Below are 17,752 nucleotides of genomic sequence, written 5' to 3'. Positions count from 1 at the left end.
ACTGATTTAAGTGGCTTATAGCCCATACTTAGAGCTTCCAGTGCTCCTCACCCAGGGTCAGGGACTGATTTAAGTAGTTTATATCTCACACTTAGTGCCTTCAGTGCTCCTCACCCAGGGTCAGGGACTGATTTAAGTAGTTTATATCCCATACTTAGTGTTTCTAGTGCTCCTCATCCAGGGTCAGGGACTGATTTAAGTTCAACAGCTTTAAGGGAGGGCAGGGTTATTTCTAGTGCTCCTCACCCAGGGTCAGGGACTGATTTAAGTTCAACAGCTTTAAGGGAGGGCAGGGTTAGGTGTCCAAAGGGCAACTATTCCCATCCTGGGGTGAGTTTAGCAGCGTCAGTCTGTCTCTGACTTTTGGGGTAATGTATGTCACAGTGTGGATAATGACACAACTGGGTGTCATCACAACACTGTATACCTTGGTACTTTCAAAAAGAATCAGTTTAATGTTTGCCAGACACACTTAGCAGCCCTCCCATTCAGACACCACCATAAAAAATGCATTCATGTCTGCTGAAGGGCTGCTTGGGAAATGACAATAAAGACTCCTAACACAGAAAGACACACCCTATGGGCAAGAGCAGAGGTACCATACATGTACAACCCATCAAACCTGTGCCCTTTAGAGGAAGGCCTACAGTGGGTTACAACAGTTAATGGATGAACCTCTTAAGAACAAGCTAAGAAAAGTGCCACATAAAATAAATAACACTTCATAGTCAAAATATAGTATGAAGCAATGATCTGTGTGCTGAGTCAGAACACTTACGTCACTTTCTAATTAAAATTTTAATGCAAGTTTTTACTTAGTGTTTTGTAAAGAAGGTGAGATAAAGACTACTTACTATTTTGTGGGTTACCAGAATTGGCTTCTCAAAAACTGTCCAGGTCACCCCTTCATCACAGGTGGGAGTAGTTAGTGAGCCTCTGTAGCGAAAATACTTTGTTTTTTGTACAGACTGGAGGAGATCACTGATGGAAAATGGGAAAGCATTCTGCCATTTCTCATCTGCAAAATGAAATCAAAGAAACATAGTGCTGTAAAATCTTTATGTGAGTAGAATACCATCATTGTTAAAATGGGAAAGCATTCCACCATGTCTCATCTGCAAAATGAAATCAAAGAAACATAGCGGTGTAAAATCTTTATGTGAGTAGAATACCATCATTGTTAAAATGGGAATGCATTCCGCCATGTCTCATCTGCAAAATGAAATCAAAGAAACATAGTGCAGTAAAATCTTTATGTGAGTAGAATACCATCATTGTTAAAATGGGAATGCATTCTGCCATGTCTCATCTGCAAAATGAAATCAAAGAAACATAGTGGTGTAAAATCTTTATGTGAGTAGAATACCATCATTGTTAAAATGGGAAAGCATTCTGCCATGTCTCATCTGCAAAATGAAATCAAAGAAACATAGTGCTGTAAAATCTTTATGTAAGTAGAATACCATCATTGTTAAAATGGGAAAGCATTCCGCCATGTCTCATCTGCAAAATGAAATTAAAGAAACATAGTGCTGTAAAATCTTTATGTGAGTAGAATACCATCATTGTTAAAATGGGAAAGCATTCATGTCTCATCTGCAAAATGAAATCACCCCCCTGGGGTTCCACCCCTTTGACATAATCCCATGAGGATTAGGCGGGCCAAAAGGGGGAGGGTGGGGGAAAATTTTCCCCCCGAATGGACCTGGGGGATGCAGCATTTTTTAAAAAAAGGGCATTAACAAGTGGGGGTTTCCCTTACTGGGAATCCGGGAAAAACATCCCTTCCCCCAACGGTATCACCAGACCCTTCTCGGGGGGGATAACCCCACAACCCCCCCCCCCAACACACACCACCCCACCCAATCACTACACTAAGGGGTGGGGTTTTATTTCCCCCCTTGGGCCCTTACGCCCTTTAATGGCCAATCCAAGGGGCCCCAAAAAGGGGAAAGCCTCCAAAAACGGATTCCAAAAGGGGGAAACCCCCTTTGGGGATTTCCGTTCCCAAAAGGGCACCCGGGGGATCGGGGGCCCTTTTTCCCCCGGGTTTTAGGAAGGCTCGGGGGTAATGGCCCCTTTGAGATTTTCGGGGGCCCCCGGGGCGCAAACCCCCCAAAATAGTTCCAAAAACAATTGGGGGAAAAGGGGGGGTTAAGGGGGGGTTGGGAAATCCCATAAGGGGGGGGACACAAGCAATGGGGTCCAACCCTAAAGGGTTCCCCCTAACAAAAGCCGAAAGGGGGGGGGTACCAAAGGGTGAAACCTTACCGAAAGGGGTAGGGGGGCCCCCGGGGGGGATGCGCTGAACAGGGGGAAAATACCCCGGCCGGCTGGTCCAGGGCCCGATCGGTCCGGCACCCAGGGGGGGGGGACCATACCGATATGGGGAAGGCTCGGGTGTGGCCCCCCGGGAACCCCGGGGCGGGTCGGGAAGGGAAATTTTAAAAATAGTAGAGGGAGGCAAAAACCCCTTGATTGGGGCCAAACCTTTATCACCTAGACACATCCATAAAAATGTGTGGGGGCTCCGGGGGCCTTATCCTCCCGGGTGCCCCCAGTGGGTCTTTCCCCCCCGGGAAAAACCCCCCGAGGAGGGGGAACCCCCAAAGGCCAGAACCCCCCCCAAAAAGGCTCCCCCGGATTTTTTGGCCTTCCAGCCCCCCCTAACCATACAAGGGGGGGTCCCAGGGGGGGAGGGGGGGGGAAAGGGAAAAGTACCCCGAAGGACGGAGGGGGTGGGGGAAAATCCCGCCAAGCCCCGGGCCTCCCCCCAAGCCCCGGGGTTGAATACAAAGGCTCCAAAGTATGTTAAAAGGGGGCAATTGGCCACAGCAAAATTTCCAATGGTTTTTAAAAAAAAAAAGGTTGTTAGCACCAAAAGGGGAAAATAAATTTGTAAATAAAAACACAAACCGGAAAAAAACCCCCCCCAAGGGGGGAAATAAATATAAAATTAATAAATAAAAAATATAAAAAAAAATAATTTAAAAAAAAATTAAAAAAAAAAATAATAAAAACCCTTCGAAAAGGGAAAAAATTGGCAAGGAAACAATCTGATTGGGGGACGGGGTTTTGGGTGGGGGGGGGGCAGATGGAATCTTCCTGCGGTTGGATCCAATCGGATATAAACGGTTGAGAAAAAACCCCCCTTTTTTGTTTTTTTTTTTTTTTTCTTTTTTGGGTTTTTGGGGGATTTAAATTTAGGCCCCCCCCCCAAAAAAAAAAAAAAATAATATATATATAAAAAAAAAAAAAAAAAAAAAAAAAAAAAAAAAAACAAAAAAAAAAAAAAAAAAAAAAAAAAAAAAAAAAAAAAAAAAAAAAAAAAAAAAAAAAAAAAAAAAAAAAAAAAAAAAAAAAAAAAAAAAAAAAAAAAAAAAAAAAAAAAAAAAAAAAAAAAAAAAAAAAAAAAAAAAAAAAAAAAAAAAAAAAAAAAAAAAAAAAAAAAAAAAAAAAAAAAAAAAAAAAAAAAAAAAAAAAAAAAAAAAAAAAAAAAAAAAAAAAAAAAAAAATTTTTTTTTTTTTTTTTTTTTTTTTTTTTTTTTTTTTTTTTTTTTTTTTTTTTTTTTTTTTTTTTTTTTTTTTTTTTTTTTTTTTTTTTTTTTTTTTTTTTTTTTTTTTTTTTTTTTTTTTTTTTTTTTTTTTTTTTTTTTTTTTTTTTTTTTTTTTTTTTTTTTTTTTTTTTTTTTTTTTTTTTTTTTTTTTTTTTTTTTTTTTTTTTTTTTTTTTTTTTTTTTTTTTTTTTTTTTTTTTTTTTTTTTCCCATCTTGGGGTGAGTTTAGCAGCGTCAGTCTGTCTCTGCCTTTTGGGGTAATGTATGTCACAGTGTGGATAATGACACAACTGGGTGTCATCACAACACTGTATACCTTGGTACTTTCAAAAAGAATCAGTTTAATGTTTGCCAGACACACTTAGCAGCCTCCCATTCAGACACCACCATAAAAAATGCATTCATGTCTGCTGGAGGGCTGCTTGGGAAATGACAATAAAGACTCCTAACACAGAAAGACACACCCTATGGGCAAGAGCAGAGGTACCATACATGTACAACCCATCAAACCTGTGCCCTTTAGAGGAAGGCCTACAGTGGGTTACAACAGTTAATGGATGAACCTCTTAAGAACAAGCTAAGAAAAGTGCCACATAAAATAAATAACACTTCATAGTCAAAATATAGTATGAAGCAATGATCTGTGTGCTGAGTCAGAACACTTACGTCACTTTCTAATTAAAATTTTAATGCAAGTTTTTACTTAGTGTTTTGTAAAGAAGGTGAGGTAAAGACTACTTACTATTTTGTGGGTTACCAGAATTGGCTTCTCAAAAACTGTCCAGGTCACCCCTTCATCACAGGTGGGAGTAGTTAGTGAGCCTCTGTAGCGAAAATACTTTGTTTTTTGTACAGACTGGAGGAGATCACTGATGGAAAATGGGAAAGCATTCCGCCATGTCTCATCTGCAAAATGAAATCAAAGAAAAATAGCGGTGTAAAATCTTTATGTGAGTAGAATACCATCATTGTTAAAATGGGAATGCATTCTGCCATGTCTCATCTGCAAAATGAAATCAAAGAAACAAAGCGGTGTAAAATCTTTATGTGAGTAGAATACCATCATTGTTAAAATGGGAAAGCATTCCGCCATGTCTCATCTGCAAAATGAAATCAAAGAAACATAGTGCAGTAAAATCTTTATGTGAGTAGAATACCATCATTGTTAAAATGGGAATGCATTCTGCCATGTCTCATCTGCAAAATGAAATCAAAGAAACATAGTGGTGTAAAATCTTTATGTGAGTAGAATACCATCATTGTTAAAATGGGAAAGCATTCTGCCATGTCTCATCTGCAAAATGAAATCAAAGAAACATAGTGCTGTAAAATCTTTATGTAAGTAGAATACCATCATTGTTAAAATGGGAAAGCATTCCGCCATGTCTCATCTGCAAAATGAAATTAAAGAAACATAGTGCTGTAAAATCTTTATGTGAGTAGAATACCATCATTGTTAAAATGGGAAAGCATTCCGCCATGTCTCATCTGCAAAATGAAATCAAAGAAACATAGTGCTGTAAAATCTTTATGTGAGTAGAATACCATCATTGTTAAAATGGGAAAGCATTCCGCCATGTCTCATCTGCAAAATGAAATCAAAGAAACATAGTGCTGTAAAATCTTTATGTGAGTAGAATACCATCATTGTTAAAATGGGAAAGCATTCCGCCATGTCTCATCTGCAAAATGAAATCAAAGAAACATAGTGCTGTAAAATCTTTATGTGAGTAGAATACCATCATTGTTAAAATGGGAATGCATTCTGCCATGTCTCATCTGCAAAATGAAATCAAAGAAACATAGTGGTGTAAAATCTTTATGTGAGTAGAATACCATCATTGTTAAAATGGGAATGCATTCTGCCATGTCTCATCTGCAAAATGAAATCAAAGAAACATAGTGGTGTAAGATCTTTATGTGAGTAGAATACCATCATTGTTAAAATGGGAATGCATTCCGCCATGTCTCATCTGCAAAATGAAATCAAAGAAACATAGTGGTGTAAGATCTTTATGTGAGTAGAATACCATCATTGTTAAAATGGGAAAGCATTCTGCCATGTCTCAGCTGCAAAATGAAATCAAAGAAACATAGTGGTGTAAAATCTTTATGTGAGTAGAATACCATCATTGTTAAAATGGGAAGGCATTCCGCCATGTCTCATCTGCAAAATGAAATCAAAGAAACATAGTGCTGTAAAATCTTTATGTGAGTAGAATACCATCATTGTTAAAAATGGGAAAGCATTCTGCCATGTCTCATCTGCAAAATGAAATCAAAGAAACATAGTGGTGTAAAATCTTTATGTGAGTAGAATACCATCATTGTTAAAATGGGAAAGCATTCTGCCATGTCTCATCTGCAAAATGAAATCAAAGAAACATAGTGCTGTAAAATCTTTATGTGAGTAGAATACCATCATTGTTAAAATGGGAATGCATTCTGCTACATTTTGAGATCAGAGAATCACAGTGGTGTAAGGTCATTACATGGGCAGAATGCCATCAATATTAAAACAGAAATATACTCTACCAAAGATGCCAATATAGAAAGTATAACTTTTAGTTATGTACTTACCATAACTTTAGATGTTTGGGATCCATCTCGCCTACATTCTGTACTGATGGGCTCGGAGCCGATCCTCGGCTCCGACTCGGCACGCTATGCTATAGAGCGAAGCCTCTTATTGGCTGAGCTATTCTCTATCCCAGGATGCACCACCACTAATCCCCCAGATCTTGTTTGTCCGCATTCATGCACACACACATAACTGTTTATATAACATTGCCAGATGTTTCAAGATGAAACAATAGAATTCGGACCGTCCGATCTCTTCTGATCTCCAAGGCAGGGGGAAGGAGGGTGGGTTATTAGGAATGGCGAGATGGATCCCAAACATCTAAAGTTATGGTAAGTACATAACTAAAAGATGTTATGTGATCCTATCTCGCCTACATTCTGTACTGATGGGACAGCGTCCCTAGCACCTAAATCCTGGGTGGCTCACTGGAAAACACTCCTGAGCACTGTGGAACCAAATGAAGCTCGCCCCCGAGATGCCACATCCAATTTGTAGTGAGAAATGAAAGTGTGCGGGGAAGACCACGTGGCAGCACAAATGTCACTAATGGCAAGCTTAGAATGGAATGCTATTGAAGTAGCCATAGCTCTTGTAGAGTGAGCTTTGACAGAGGTCGTAAGCTCTTTATTAGAAGAGGAATAAGCTTGACTAATACAGTCCCTGATCCATTTGGCAATAGTGACCTTTGTGACGGCTTTGCCCAATTTATTATCCGAAAAGGACACAAACAATTGATCTGTTTTCCGTGTTTGTTGGGTCCTGTCTAAATAAAAACGGAATTGCCTATGAACATCCAATGTGTGGAAGATGTATTCCGCTTTGTTGGAGTACTTTGGAAAGAAAACTGGAAGTTCTAATGACTGTTGCAGGCAAAAACTGGAACAAACTTTAGGGACGAAAGATGGATCAGGCCTGAGGGATACTCTATCTTTGTGAAAAACCAGGTATGGTGGTTTTACAGATAGAGCTTGAAGCTCTGAAACTCTTCTGGCAGAAGTAATCGCGACCAGAAAGGCAGTTTTCCAAGAAAGAAATTTCAAATCACATGTTGCTGCCGGTTCGAAGGGGGAGGAGGTTAAGGCACGTAACACCACATCGAGATCCCACGGAGGGGCAGGATGAGAAATTGGAGGTCGTAAAAGCGCAGCACCTTTCATGAAGGTTTTACACAATCTGTTGCTCATTAAAGGTGGGTTTATAGATTCATGGAAATTGGAAATAGCTGCCAATTGGACCTTGATGGTAGAGACTGAAGAACCTTGGTTAAATAGGGAAGTCAGAAATTTCAGGACTTCTGATACCGGAACAGTGATGGGATCCAGACCCCGGAGTTGAGCCCAAATAGCAAATCTCTTCCATTTGCTAGTATACAATTTCTTAGTGGCAGACTTGTGGGCCGAGGATAAGATATGCATGACTTCCGGGTCTAAGGTATGATTCCTGACTATAGTCGGAAGAGGAGGAGCCAAGCTGTTAACTTCAAAGTGTGAAGGGACTGATGGAGTTGTCCCGACTGATGAATTAATAGGTCTGGGATCTGATCCAGGAACCATGGACTGTCCAGAGGATATTTCCGAAGATAGGGGAACCATACCTGGCGAGACCAGTAAGGGGCAACTAAAATCATTTTGCTCCCCAAGTGAGATGCCTTTTGGATCACTCTGGGAAGGAGGGGAACTGGAGGGAAGGCGTATAGCAAGCCGGTGGGCCAAGGATGGGCTAATGCGTCCATAGGACTCTCCCCCGGAGCTGGAGTGAGAGAGAAGAACTTTCTGCACTTCGCGTTCAGCGGGGTTGCGAAAAGGTCGCAACAAGGAGTTCCCCATCTGCTGAAGATCTGAGTTGTCACTGCATCGTTCAGAGACCACTCGTGAGGAGAGAGGATAGTTCTGCTTAGTCTGTCGGCTATCACGTTGGATTTGCCAGGGATATGAGTTGCTACCAGAAAACGTCTGGTCGCCACTGCCCATTCACAAACTCTCATGGCCTCTCTGCAAAGAGGGTAGGATCTGGTCCCTCCCTGCTTGTTCAGATACCAGACTACTGACATGTTGTCGGAGTGAACGGCAATTACTCCCTGAGGGAGGTAATCATGGAGGGCTTGTAGAGACAGAAGCACCGCCCTCATTTCTAAAATGTTGATATGAAGGAGACTCTCTTCTGAATGCCATTTGCCTTGGACTGACCTGCCCATTGAATGCCCCCCCACCCCGTCTGGGAAGCGTCCGTTGTCAATGTGGCCATAGGAGGAGGTGGAACAAAGGGTCGTCCCTGATCCAGATTGGAGGGCACCAGCCACCAGCAAAGGTCCCGTTTGCAGGTTTCCGTGATCCGTATGAGGTGACTGAGAGGGAGATCCTGAAAAGACCACTGTGTCGAAAGGAGCCACTGGAGAATTCTCATATGCAATCTTGCTAAGGGGACTAGAAGAACAGTGGCCGACATAGAGCCCAATAGCTGCAGGACCATCCTGGCTGGAGCTTTGGATCTGAGAATCAAGGCTCGGACTTGAGCCTGTATAGTTTGTATCCTTTCTGTAGGAGGATAGACCCGCATTCGGTTTGAGTCTATCTCTACTCCGATGAACCTTATGCGCTGAGATGGCAGCAACACAGACTTTGGCCAATTGAAGGTGATTCCAAGGGAAGTGCCTAGTGATATTGTGGCTTGTAGGCTCTGCAATAGTAGACGCCTGGAGGTGGCAGTTAGGAGCCAGTCGTCCAGATACGGAAACACCTGGAATCCTAGACTCAGGTGAGCAGTCACGACCGCCAAAGATTTGGTGAACACCCTGGGGGCTGTGGTGAGACCAAAGGGCAGTGCGCAGAACTGAAAATGACTGTCTCCCAGGCTGAAGCGCAAATGTCTCCTGGACGCCTGATCTACCAGGATGTGGTAATAGGCATCCTTGAGATCTATGGAGCACATCCAAACACCTTTCTCCAGCAGTGGGAGAATGGATTGTAAGGTGACCATTCGGAACTTGGACTTTTTGACTGATCGATTTAGGATGCTGAGATCCAAAATGGGCCTCAAGTCCCCGGTCTTTTTTGGCACCAAAAAGAATCTTGAGTAAGTCCCTAATCCGATCTGGTCTGCGGGACCGGTTGGATGACTCCTTTTTGAAGCAGCTTTGAGACATCTAAGGCTGCGATTTCCCGTTGACTGGGTGGCGGGTCTGGGATTTTCTTGGACGGTGGGGAGTGAGAAAAGGGGATGGCGTAACCTCCGGCGATGATTCGAAGCACCCATCAGTCCTGAGTGATACCCTCCCAGGCTTTTTGGTGCCTCGAATGACCCCGACTGGCTCCGGAGCTGCACAGTCGGGCAATCCTTCAGGGATTGTGGAAGGCTGAAGAGCCACGAAAGGACTCGCGGTCTCCAGTGTTGCGGGGGCCTCTGCCACCTCTGGGACGGCGTCTTCCAGAAAAATTTCCCCTCCTCTGCCTCTAGAAGGGGATCGTCCTGCTGAGGGATAAGACTTCTGGGATTTACGGAACCACATTTTCCCTCCTCTTTAGCCTTGGGATAAGGCCGAAAGGGAGTGGAAAATCATGCCTCACGGCAGTCAGAGTCTTACCTTCTTGCTCGCAGCGGGTCAATGTGTCCTTTACCTTGGGTCCAAACAAAGAGGACCCATCAAATGGAGCGTCGGCAAAGGAAGACTTAAAGGCCTCCAAAATGACACAGGTGGAGCCAGGCTTGCCTCCGTGAGAGCAACACCCGTGCCGCTGCTCTACTGCCTCGGCTGCATATGAAATGAGCCTCATGGACGAGTTTGATATCGATGACAGCGTAGCCAACTGAGAGCCAACCGTCTGGGCCAGCTGCTCAGGTAGGTTACCCAAGAGGGTATCTGAAAGCTCCTTGATCAGATCCCTCTGAAATCTAGTGAAGTGCGTTAAATAGTTCAGGGACCTTAAGGTAAAGGCCGCTGAACTGAGGGTGCGCTTCCCGTACTGATCCATGCTCCTAGACTCCTTATTAGGAGGATGGACGGATGTCGAAGCCTCTGCTACATCTTGTTGGGTAGCAGATGCCACCACCAAGGCATCTACAGCCACACCTTTGGTCAAAAACTCCTTCTCTGGGGGTGCTGATAAAAACTTATTTGGGCGAGTAGGCATCGGTTCCACAGAGTCTGGATGTTCCCACGCCCTTCGACAGATCAAATCTAGGAGCTCGTCGAAGGGCGGAGACACCCAGGAGGTGGAGGGCTGAGCCTCGAAGGCCTTGAGGAACACCGACTCGTCAGCGGAAGGGGGTTTGGAATGCCAGCCGCCTCGTTGTTTGAGGGCTTCCAATATGTCTGCAAAGGAGACATCATCTGAGGACGACTTAGGGGACCCCTCCGCATCATCAAGATCGGTGTCCGACGTGAGAGACTCATTGGGGGAGTCGACGTGCTTCCTCTTGCACAGTCTTTTCCTTGGGGGTTCCTCTGAAGAAGCTTCAGAGGGACCTCCAGGAGGGGGGTACCCCCACTGGGGGTGACCTCAGGGCCCCGGGGCTCCGCTGTCTAGGGACAGGGGGACTACCAAAGACCCAGTCTCCTTGTGTAGGGAAGGTGCTGGTGAGACCGTGGAGGTAGCCAAAGAAGATTTGGCCAAAGCACTCCTCATGGCCCTGAAGGCCGGACCGCCAGAGTCCTGGGAAGGTCCAACCCCCGTGGCCACAACAGTAGACGGTACCCCCGCAGCCGACGCACCAAGAGGAAGGCTCGGAACTGAAAACATCGGTCCCGAAGCGTCCCCCCAGGGCTGACGGAGGAGGTCTGTGTACCGAACTCCGACTCGAGAGCCGGGGTTGGAGTAAGGGTCGGGGCCGACCCGAAAACCTCCATCGGCTCCACCAGCACCAGCTCCAACGGTGCCAAGGCTGTTGGCGGAGGAACCAGAACTGCAGGGTGGGCCATCGGCTCCGAAGCCGAATGGGCTGGAGCCGAAACTAATTTCTGGAATACAGGAGACTGAAACAGTCTTAGGAGCACCCTGTCGATGTCCGAATCCGACATCTTGGAAGATCGGGAGGAGACCGACCGGGTCCGAACCGACTTCTCCATCGGCTCCGAAGGACTGCGGGACCGGCTCCGAATAGACTCAACCAGTATCGGTGCCGAGGGAGATTCCAAAACAATTTCCCTCGGTGCCGAGGAGAGCTTCGGCACCGAAGGGGAAGAGTCTGAGCCGGCAACCCTCATTGGCTCCAAAAATCAGTGGAGCCGATGAAGGTGACCCGCCTCTAAACCCCAGCCATCGGCTCCGAAACCAAAGGAGTCTAGACTGGAGGCATCGAAGCAGACCATTCCGCCCTCGGCTCCGAAGTCCGTGGAGCCGATGGAGAAGCCTGCCTAGATTTCTTACTGGTCGGTTCCGACGGACTGGTCGGAGCCAACGATTTCTTTCTTGGCTGGAGAGGAAGAGGAAGATAAGGCCTCCTCGAAGGAGGGTTTAATCAGCCCTTTCAAGATCAATTTATTCTTCCTCTCTTGGAGGACCCTAGAGGAAAAAGCGTGACACACGCTGCAAGACTCCTGTAGGTGTTTGGCGCCTAAACAGTACACGCATAAGGAGTGATCATCGGTGATGGACATTTTATAGTTGCATCTCGTGCACTTTTTAAATCCTGAGGGTCTATGCTCTTTGGACATAATGCCTGAAACTACTCACTATATTAGTAGAAAAAAACACAATATATGTCACTTAGTAAGATTTAACAACAATAAACCTTTTTTTTTTTTTTAAACGAAAGGACACAAAAATTAAAAAGTACAAACACAAAAAAAACGCCAATAAGGTGGGCCAAGAACCCTCTAACTTAAACAGGTACTTGACCTCTCTAAAAATAAGAAGACTCACTAAAGAATAGGGGAAGGCCCCTCTAACTTAAACGGAAACCTTTCCCTGTTCAATCACACTAATTTTACCATAAAAAATATTCAAAAACACACTGATACACAACGATAGCTGTTAAAACAGCTTTTGGGTAAAGAATAAAGAATTTCCTGACAGAAAAACTTTATGAAAAACAGCACTTAGCTCAGCCAAGTTCGAGACCACGTCCTAGCTTGTAAGCGGCAAACGAGATCTGGGGGATTAGTGGTGGTGCATCCTGGGATAGAGAATAGCTCAGCCAATAAGAGGCTTTGCTCTATAGCATAGCGTGCCGAGTCGGAGCCGAGGATCGGCTCCGAGCCCATCAGTACAGAATGTAGGTGAGATAGGATCACATAACATCAGTAGTATCATCCAAACATAAGTGTTTCTCGACAACAACACACGGCAGGAACACTATAGTCCTGCACATATACAACACAGACCTAAGACGTGATACAGCACACGAGATGTAATATAACAGGTAAGTGGAGTTATGCTCGTATCAGGCAAGTACACAATCTCTCTATATATAAGTCATTCAAAATACTACCGACTTGTATAATATATTGGCCTAATAAAATAAGAAACAAAGGGCCACAGCTCCAAAGGCAAACCAAAACTTTAATGTGTGAGCGCTTTCGTTCACTCAAGTCAAATGAACTTAGAAGCTTCAGGGCACTGCTCACCCAAACTGTCAATCAGCACAAGCTGGGCTGACTACAAGACAAGCTTGGGCACAAAGCCCTTCACAGTTTTCCTGTCAAAAGAGAGAGGGAGGCTGAGTCCTGAAAGGACAAAGCTATGAACAAAAATAAATGTCTATACCCTGGCATAAAAAAAAAAAAAAAAAAAAGGGGGAATGGAGTGGTTACTGCAGCAGTGATCATTCGAACATCTACTGTCATGGTAAGTTTAGTTGCACAACTGTACTATGTTCATCATATTCATCACTACTGCAGTAGCCTTAACTATAAGGGTAGATTATCCTAGTTTACTACATTTGGGAGGTGAAAGGAGAAGAGTCTGGGAGCTCCTGGAGAATGGTGCTAGCAAAGCCTGACCTGGACCCTGAGAAGGGATCAAGCTTATAGTGCTTTGTAAAAGTATGCACAGAGGACAAAGTAGCAGCTTCTAGAATCCAACCCTTTTCAAAACCAAAAGGCTGTATTTATTTATTTACATTTGTTGACCAGGCGTGTCCAACTGGACGTAGGTCCATTTTCAGCGGAGGCCCAGGGAGAAAAGCTCCACAGTTAAAATAAACAGACAGTAGTTACACTGGATTACATAGCGATTAACAAATTAACATAGCAATTAATTACAAACATATTTACAGATGAAGAACATAGTACATCAGTAGACAACTAGAATCTTTATCTGCGAAGTACATAACAGACATTAACAAATGTTACAATAAGAAGTTCCTGCTGTATAAAAAGTACTAGGCTTATGAGCATTTGAGCTTGCTATAATCAAGGTAGTTAGTGGGGTGGAAAGAAAGGTAATGGTTGGATGGGGTGGGTGATATTAGAGTGGGAGATGCAAGGGTATAGCCAGCATGTTTTTAGGTGCGCTTTTAGTAAAGTTTTCAAGTGGGTGCATGATGGTACGGAGGTAATTGTGGGTGGTAGGGAGTTCCATAATTTGGCTATGGCGCAAGAGAATAGTGCTTCGCCAGCAGAGTTATTGGCTTTAGTGATGTGCAAGCGATTTTTGTTGCTGGATCTTAGTGGTCTGGTAGTGCGATTGGGTTGGAGTAGATTCTGGAGGGATAGGACATTTAGTGGATGGTTTACTAGTTTGTGGGTGAGTGATAGTTGATACCATTGAATGGGGTGAGGGAGTTCAAGCCAGCCCAGTTCAGCAAGTGAGAGACAGTGGTGACTATGCTAGGATGCCCATGGGCAGCAAATTTGGCGATTTTGTTGTAGCAGGTCTCTAGCTTGTTTAGATCGCATTGCCTTAGGTTGGTATATATTGGAGAGGCATAAAGTAGGGTGGAGATAAGGCTATTTGCTATTGAAATCTTTGCTGCTTTGGTGAGAAGTTGCTTATTTCTGTATAACGCTCCTAGTTTTTTGTGGACTTTTTTATGGTTATGGATATGTGAATGTCAAATTTTAGTTTATTGTCTATTTCCACTCCTAGCAATTTGGTGTGTTCAGCTGGATGTTCCGTAGATGAAGCCAAGGCCCTAGTAGAGTGGGCCTTGACCCTACTGGGAATAGTTTTGTTTTTGTGGGTATAACTAAAGGTAATAGCCTTACACAACCATTTGGACATAGTCTGTTTTAACACAGTTTGTCCCTTCATCTTACCTTCACAAGAAATGAACAACTGATCCGAAGATCTGAAATATTTAGCTCTGTCAAGACACGCGAGTCATCTGTGGACACCCAAGATATGCAGTATCTCTTCTCCCTCATTTTTAACTTCAGGAACAAAAACGGAGATGGATAGTTCGGCTTAAAGTAAACTCAAGATATCACATTAGGCAGAGAAGAAGGATTAGTTCTCAAAGAAACTCTGCCCCTGTGGAAAATGAGATAGGACTGACAAACTGTAAGAGCTTCTAAATTAGATACTCTCCCTGTGGAAGCCAGAGCAATCAGCAAAACTGTTTTCCATGTTAAGAACCTTAAGTCAGCCAGGTTAGCTGGTAAAATGGAGCAAGTATTAGCTTGTCTAACACTAAATTAAGATCCCAAGGAGGGGCCACCGGTCTTCTTGGAGGCCTCTTATGCAAAACTCCTTTCAAAAACATTTTGAAATGAGAATACATTGAAAGAGGAAAATCCATGGGCAGAAATGCTGAAACAAGGCAGGCCATATGACAGTAACTCACACAAATATTGTAAAACCAGAGAACAACTAGCCCTGAATGGGTGCTGGTTATGTTGTTGGTACCAGCTAGAAAACCTTTCCATTTGCTAATAATATGATTTTCTAGTACCATGCTTTGTTGCCTCCATTAGCACCTACTGCACATCCTCAAAAAACAGGTGTCTAAAAGGAATTAAGACCCTATCACTCAGGCAGACAACTGAAGTTGAATTATGTCGTGTGATTCAAAAAAAAAAAGAAGTTATGTCTTACCATAATGTTCCATCTGTGCTGTTGATCTTCTTTCATTCATCACTGATGAGTTTGGTTCCGAGCCCTCGGAACCAAGTCAGCCTAATACCAAGCTCGCGCCAGCCAAAAACTCTCGAGCTAAGCTTCTACCCACAATGCCATTCTCCCTGTTACCTCAGATCGAGTTTGTCCATGTTATACAAGTAAAGCAGAGGCCATTTCTACACAAATGTCCTAAGTCACCACTTGGACCCAAAGTACTCCCCCCAGGAGCCTTTGGTGGGGGAAGGAGGGTGGGAAGTGATGAATGAAAGAAGATCAACAACACAGCTGGAACGTTATGGTAAGCTATAACGTCTTTATCTGATGTTGGTAATCTTCTTTCCATTCATCACTGATGAGACAGGATCCCCAGCTACCTTGTGATCCCTGGGTTTCCCTTATGGAAAAACATTCCTCAATACCATTGTGCCGAAGGCAGCTCTCCCTCTGGAGACCACATCCAATTTGTAATGATTGATAAAAGTGTGGGGTTTAGCCCAAATGGCCACTGCACAGATATCATCCATAGAAGTCCTGGAATGGAAGGCTACAAATGTTGCCATAGATCTAGTAGAATGGGCTTTACTATTCTGTGGTATAGATTCTTTTGCAAATGAATAAGTGAAGCATATGCAGTCCCTTAGCCATTTAGATAAAGTGACCTTGGAGACAGAATTTGCCATTCTAGTCCCAGAGAAGGAAATGAAAAGTTGGTCAGTTTTATGAATTGTTTTGGTCCTGTCTAAATTAAATCTCAATTGTATGTGCACATCCAAGGAATGTAGACAGTATTCCCCTTTATTAGAGACTTCTTTGAGAAAAGTCTTGCATAAACGAAGTGAGGTGAGGGGCGAAATCATGCAATCCATTATGATAGGCTGAGATAGCCGCTAGATGGACTCATATGCTAGAAGCTGCGGCTCCATCTTCGAAAAACTTAGATAGGTATTGTAAAACCACTGAGAGTGGAGCTGAATACAGGTCTAGCATGTTTTTCTTTGACCAAATAGAGAATCTTTTCCATTTGTCCAGATATAGTCTTCTGGTGGATGGTTTATGAGAGGCCAGAATAATGTCACAAACAGGTGAGGTGAGGTCATCCTGCCTGGTGATTAATTGAAGTGGAGAAACCAGGCAGTCAGCTTGAGACTGGATAGGTTTGGATGACTCAACCCTTGGGTGTGAGAAATTAGGTCAGCAAGAGGGTCCAGAATCCACAGTCGACATAATAGATGAGGCCGAAGGAAGGGGAACCAAACTTGTCGAGGCTAAAAGGTGGCTATGAGGATCACTTTGCATTTCAACCAAATAGCTTTCTTTGTGAATTGGGGTATCAGAGGAATGGGGGGGTAGGCATATAGCAGTCCCTTGGGCCAATTGTGAATCAGAGCATCCCTCGGGGATACCCTCTTTGTGAGGAATAGGGCAAAATAGCTCCTGTATTTGTTGTTTGACGGGGAGGCGAATAGGTCGCATAAAGGCTGGCCCCAACAGCTGAAACCTTCCGCCACTATGTCGGGATTGAGAGACCACCCGTGAGGCAGGAGAATACATCTGCTCAACTTGTCTGCAATCACGTTGGAAATCCCTGGGATATGCATTGCTATCAGAAAGCGGTTGGAAGCTATTGCCCACTGCCAAATTCTCATGGCCTCTCAACACAGGGAATAGGACTTGGTTCCTCCTTGCTTGTTGATATACCAGACTAATGACATGTTGTTTGACTGAATCGCAATCATTCCAGAAGAAAGAACAGGTTGGAATGCTTGCAACACTAACAGCACCGCGTTTAGTTCTAGAACGTTGATATGCAGGTTGGCCTCCAACATGGACCATGCGCCTTGGACTGTCTTGCCCTGAAAATGTCCCCCGCCACCCTATCAGGGAAGCATTTGTGGTCCCAATGGCTTTGGGTTGAGGGGGATGGAGTGGGTGGCTCCAAAGTTCTGTGTCTGGCCTCATCCACCAAAGAAGGTCCTGTTTTCAAGAATTGGTTATCTGAATTTGAAAGCATAGGAGGTGGTAAATTGGAAACCATTGAGAAAGAAGAAGCCATTGAAGAATTTGCATGTGCAGTTTCGCTACAGGCACTATTGGTATGCAAGCTGCAATGAATCCTAAAACCTGAAGAAACTCTCTCGCTGAGACTTTGTTTTGACAGAGTATCACCCAGAGTTGAAGCTTCAATCTTTGAAGTCTGTGAGTTGGGAGCGACACCAGACAAGAGCGGGTGTCAAAGACTGCTCCGATGAATTCTATATTCTGTACCGGAGCAAGACTGGACTTCTCCCAGTTTACAGTTATCCCGAAAAGTTTTGCCAGTGAAAGGGTGTATTGCAGGGCTGTTACCAGAAGATGCTCGGTGGGCGCTACAGAAAGACGCAGAATCTTTGCAGTCTCAAGTGGGCTGTAACCACTGCCATGCACTTTGTGAACACTCTGAGGGATGTAGAGAGTCCGAACGGCAGGGCACGAAACTGGTAATGATTGGCTCCTAGCCAGAAGCGAAGAAGACTCCTGGAGCATTTGCCCATTTTGATGTGGTAATACGCATCCTGAAGATCTATCGGGCACATCCAATTGCCTTCCCTTAGAAATGGGAGAATGTACTGAACCGTG

At 43.9% G+C, this 17,752-nt stretch overlaps 1 protein-coding gene across 3 annotated transcripts in view; it reads right to left on the bottom strand.

Moving 5' to 3' along the window:
* The window catches only part of LOC122814026 (carbonic anhydrase 4-like), a 329,800-nt gene that overhangs the window by 27,120 nt on the left and 284,928 nt on the right, over positions 1-17,752 (bottom strand). For all 3 annotated transcript variants that reach the window (XM_044086610.1, XM_044086611.1, XM_044086612.1), the window contains one exon: positions 855-1,018. In XM_044086610.1, the coding sequence (XP_043942545.1) occupies positions 855-1,018 (164 nt within the window). The remainder of the gene's footprint in view (positions 1-854; positions 1,019-17,752) is intronic.

The sequence above is a fragment of the Protopterus annectens genome, chromosome 10.part0, assembly GCF_019279795.1.
Source record: "Protopterus annectens isolate FY-2018-M chromosome 10.part0, PAN1.0, whole genome shotgun sequence".
Taxonomy (NCBI): Eukaryota; Metazoa; Chordata; order Ceratodontiformes; family Protopteridae; genus Protopterus; species Protopterus annectens.
This window is presented reverse-complemented; position numbering and strand designations above follow the sequence as displayed.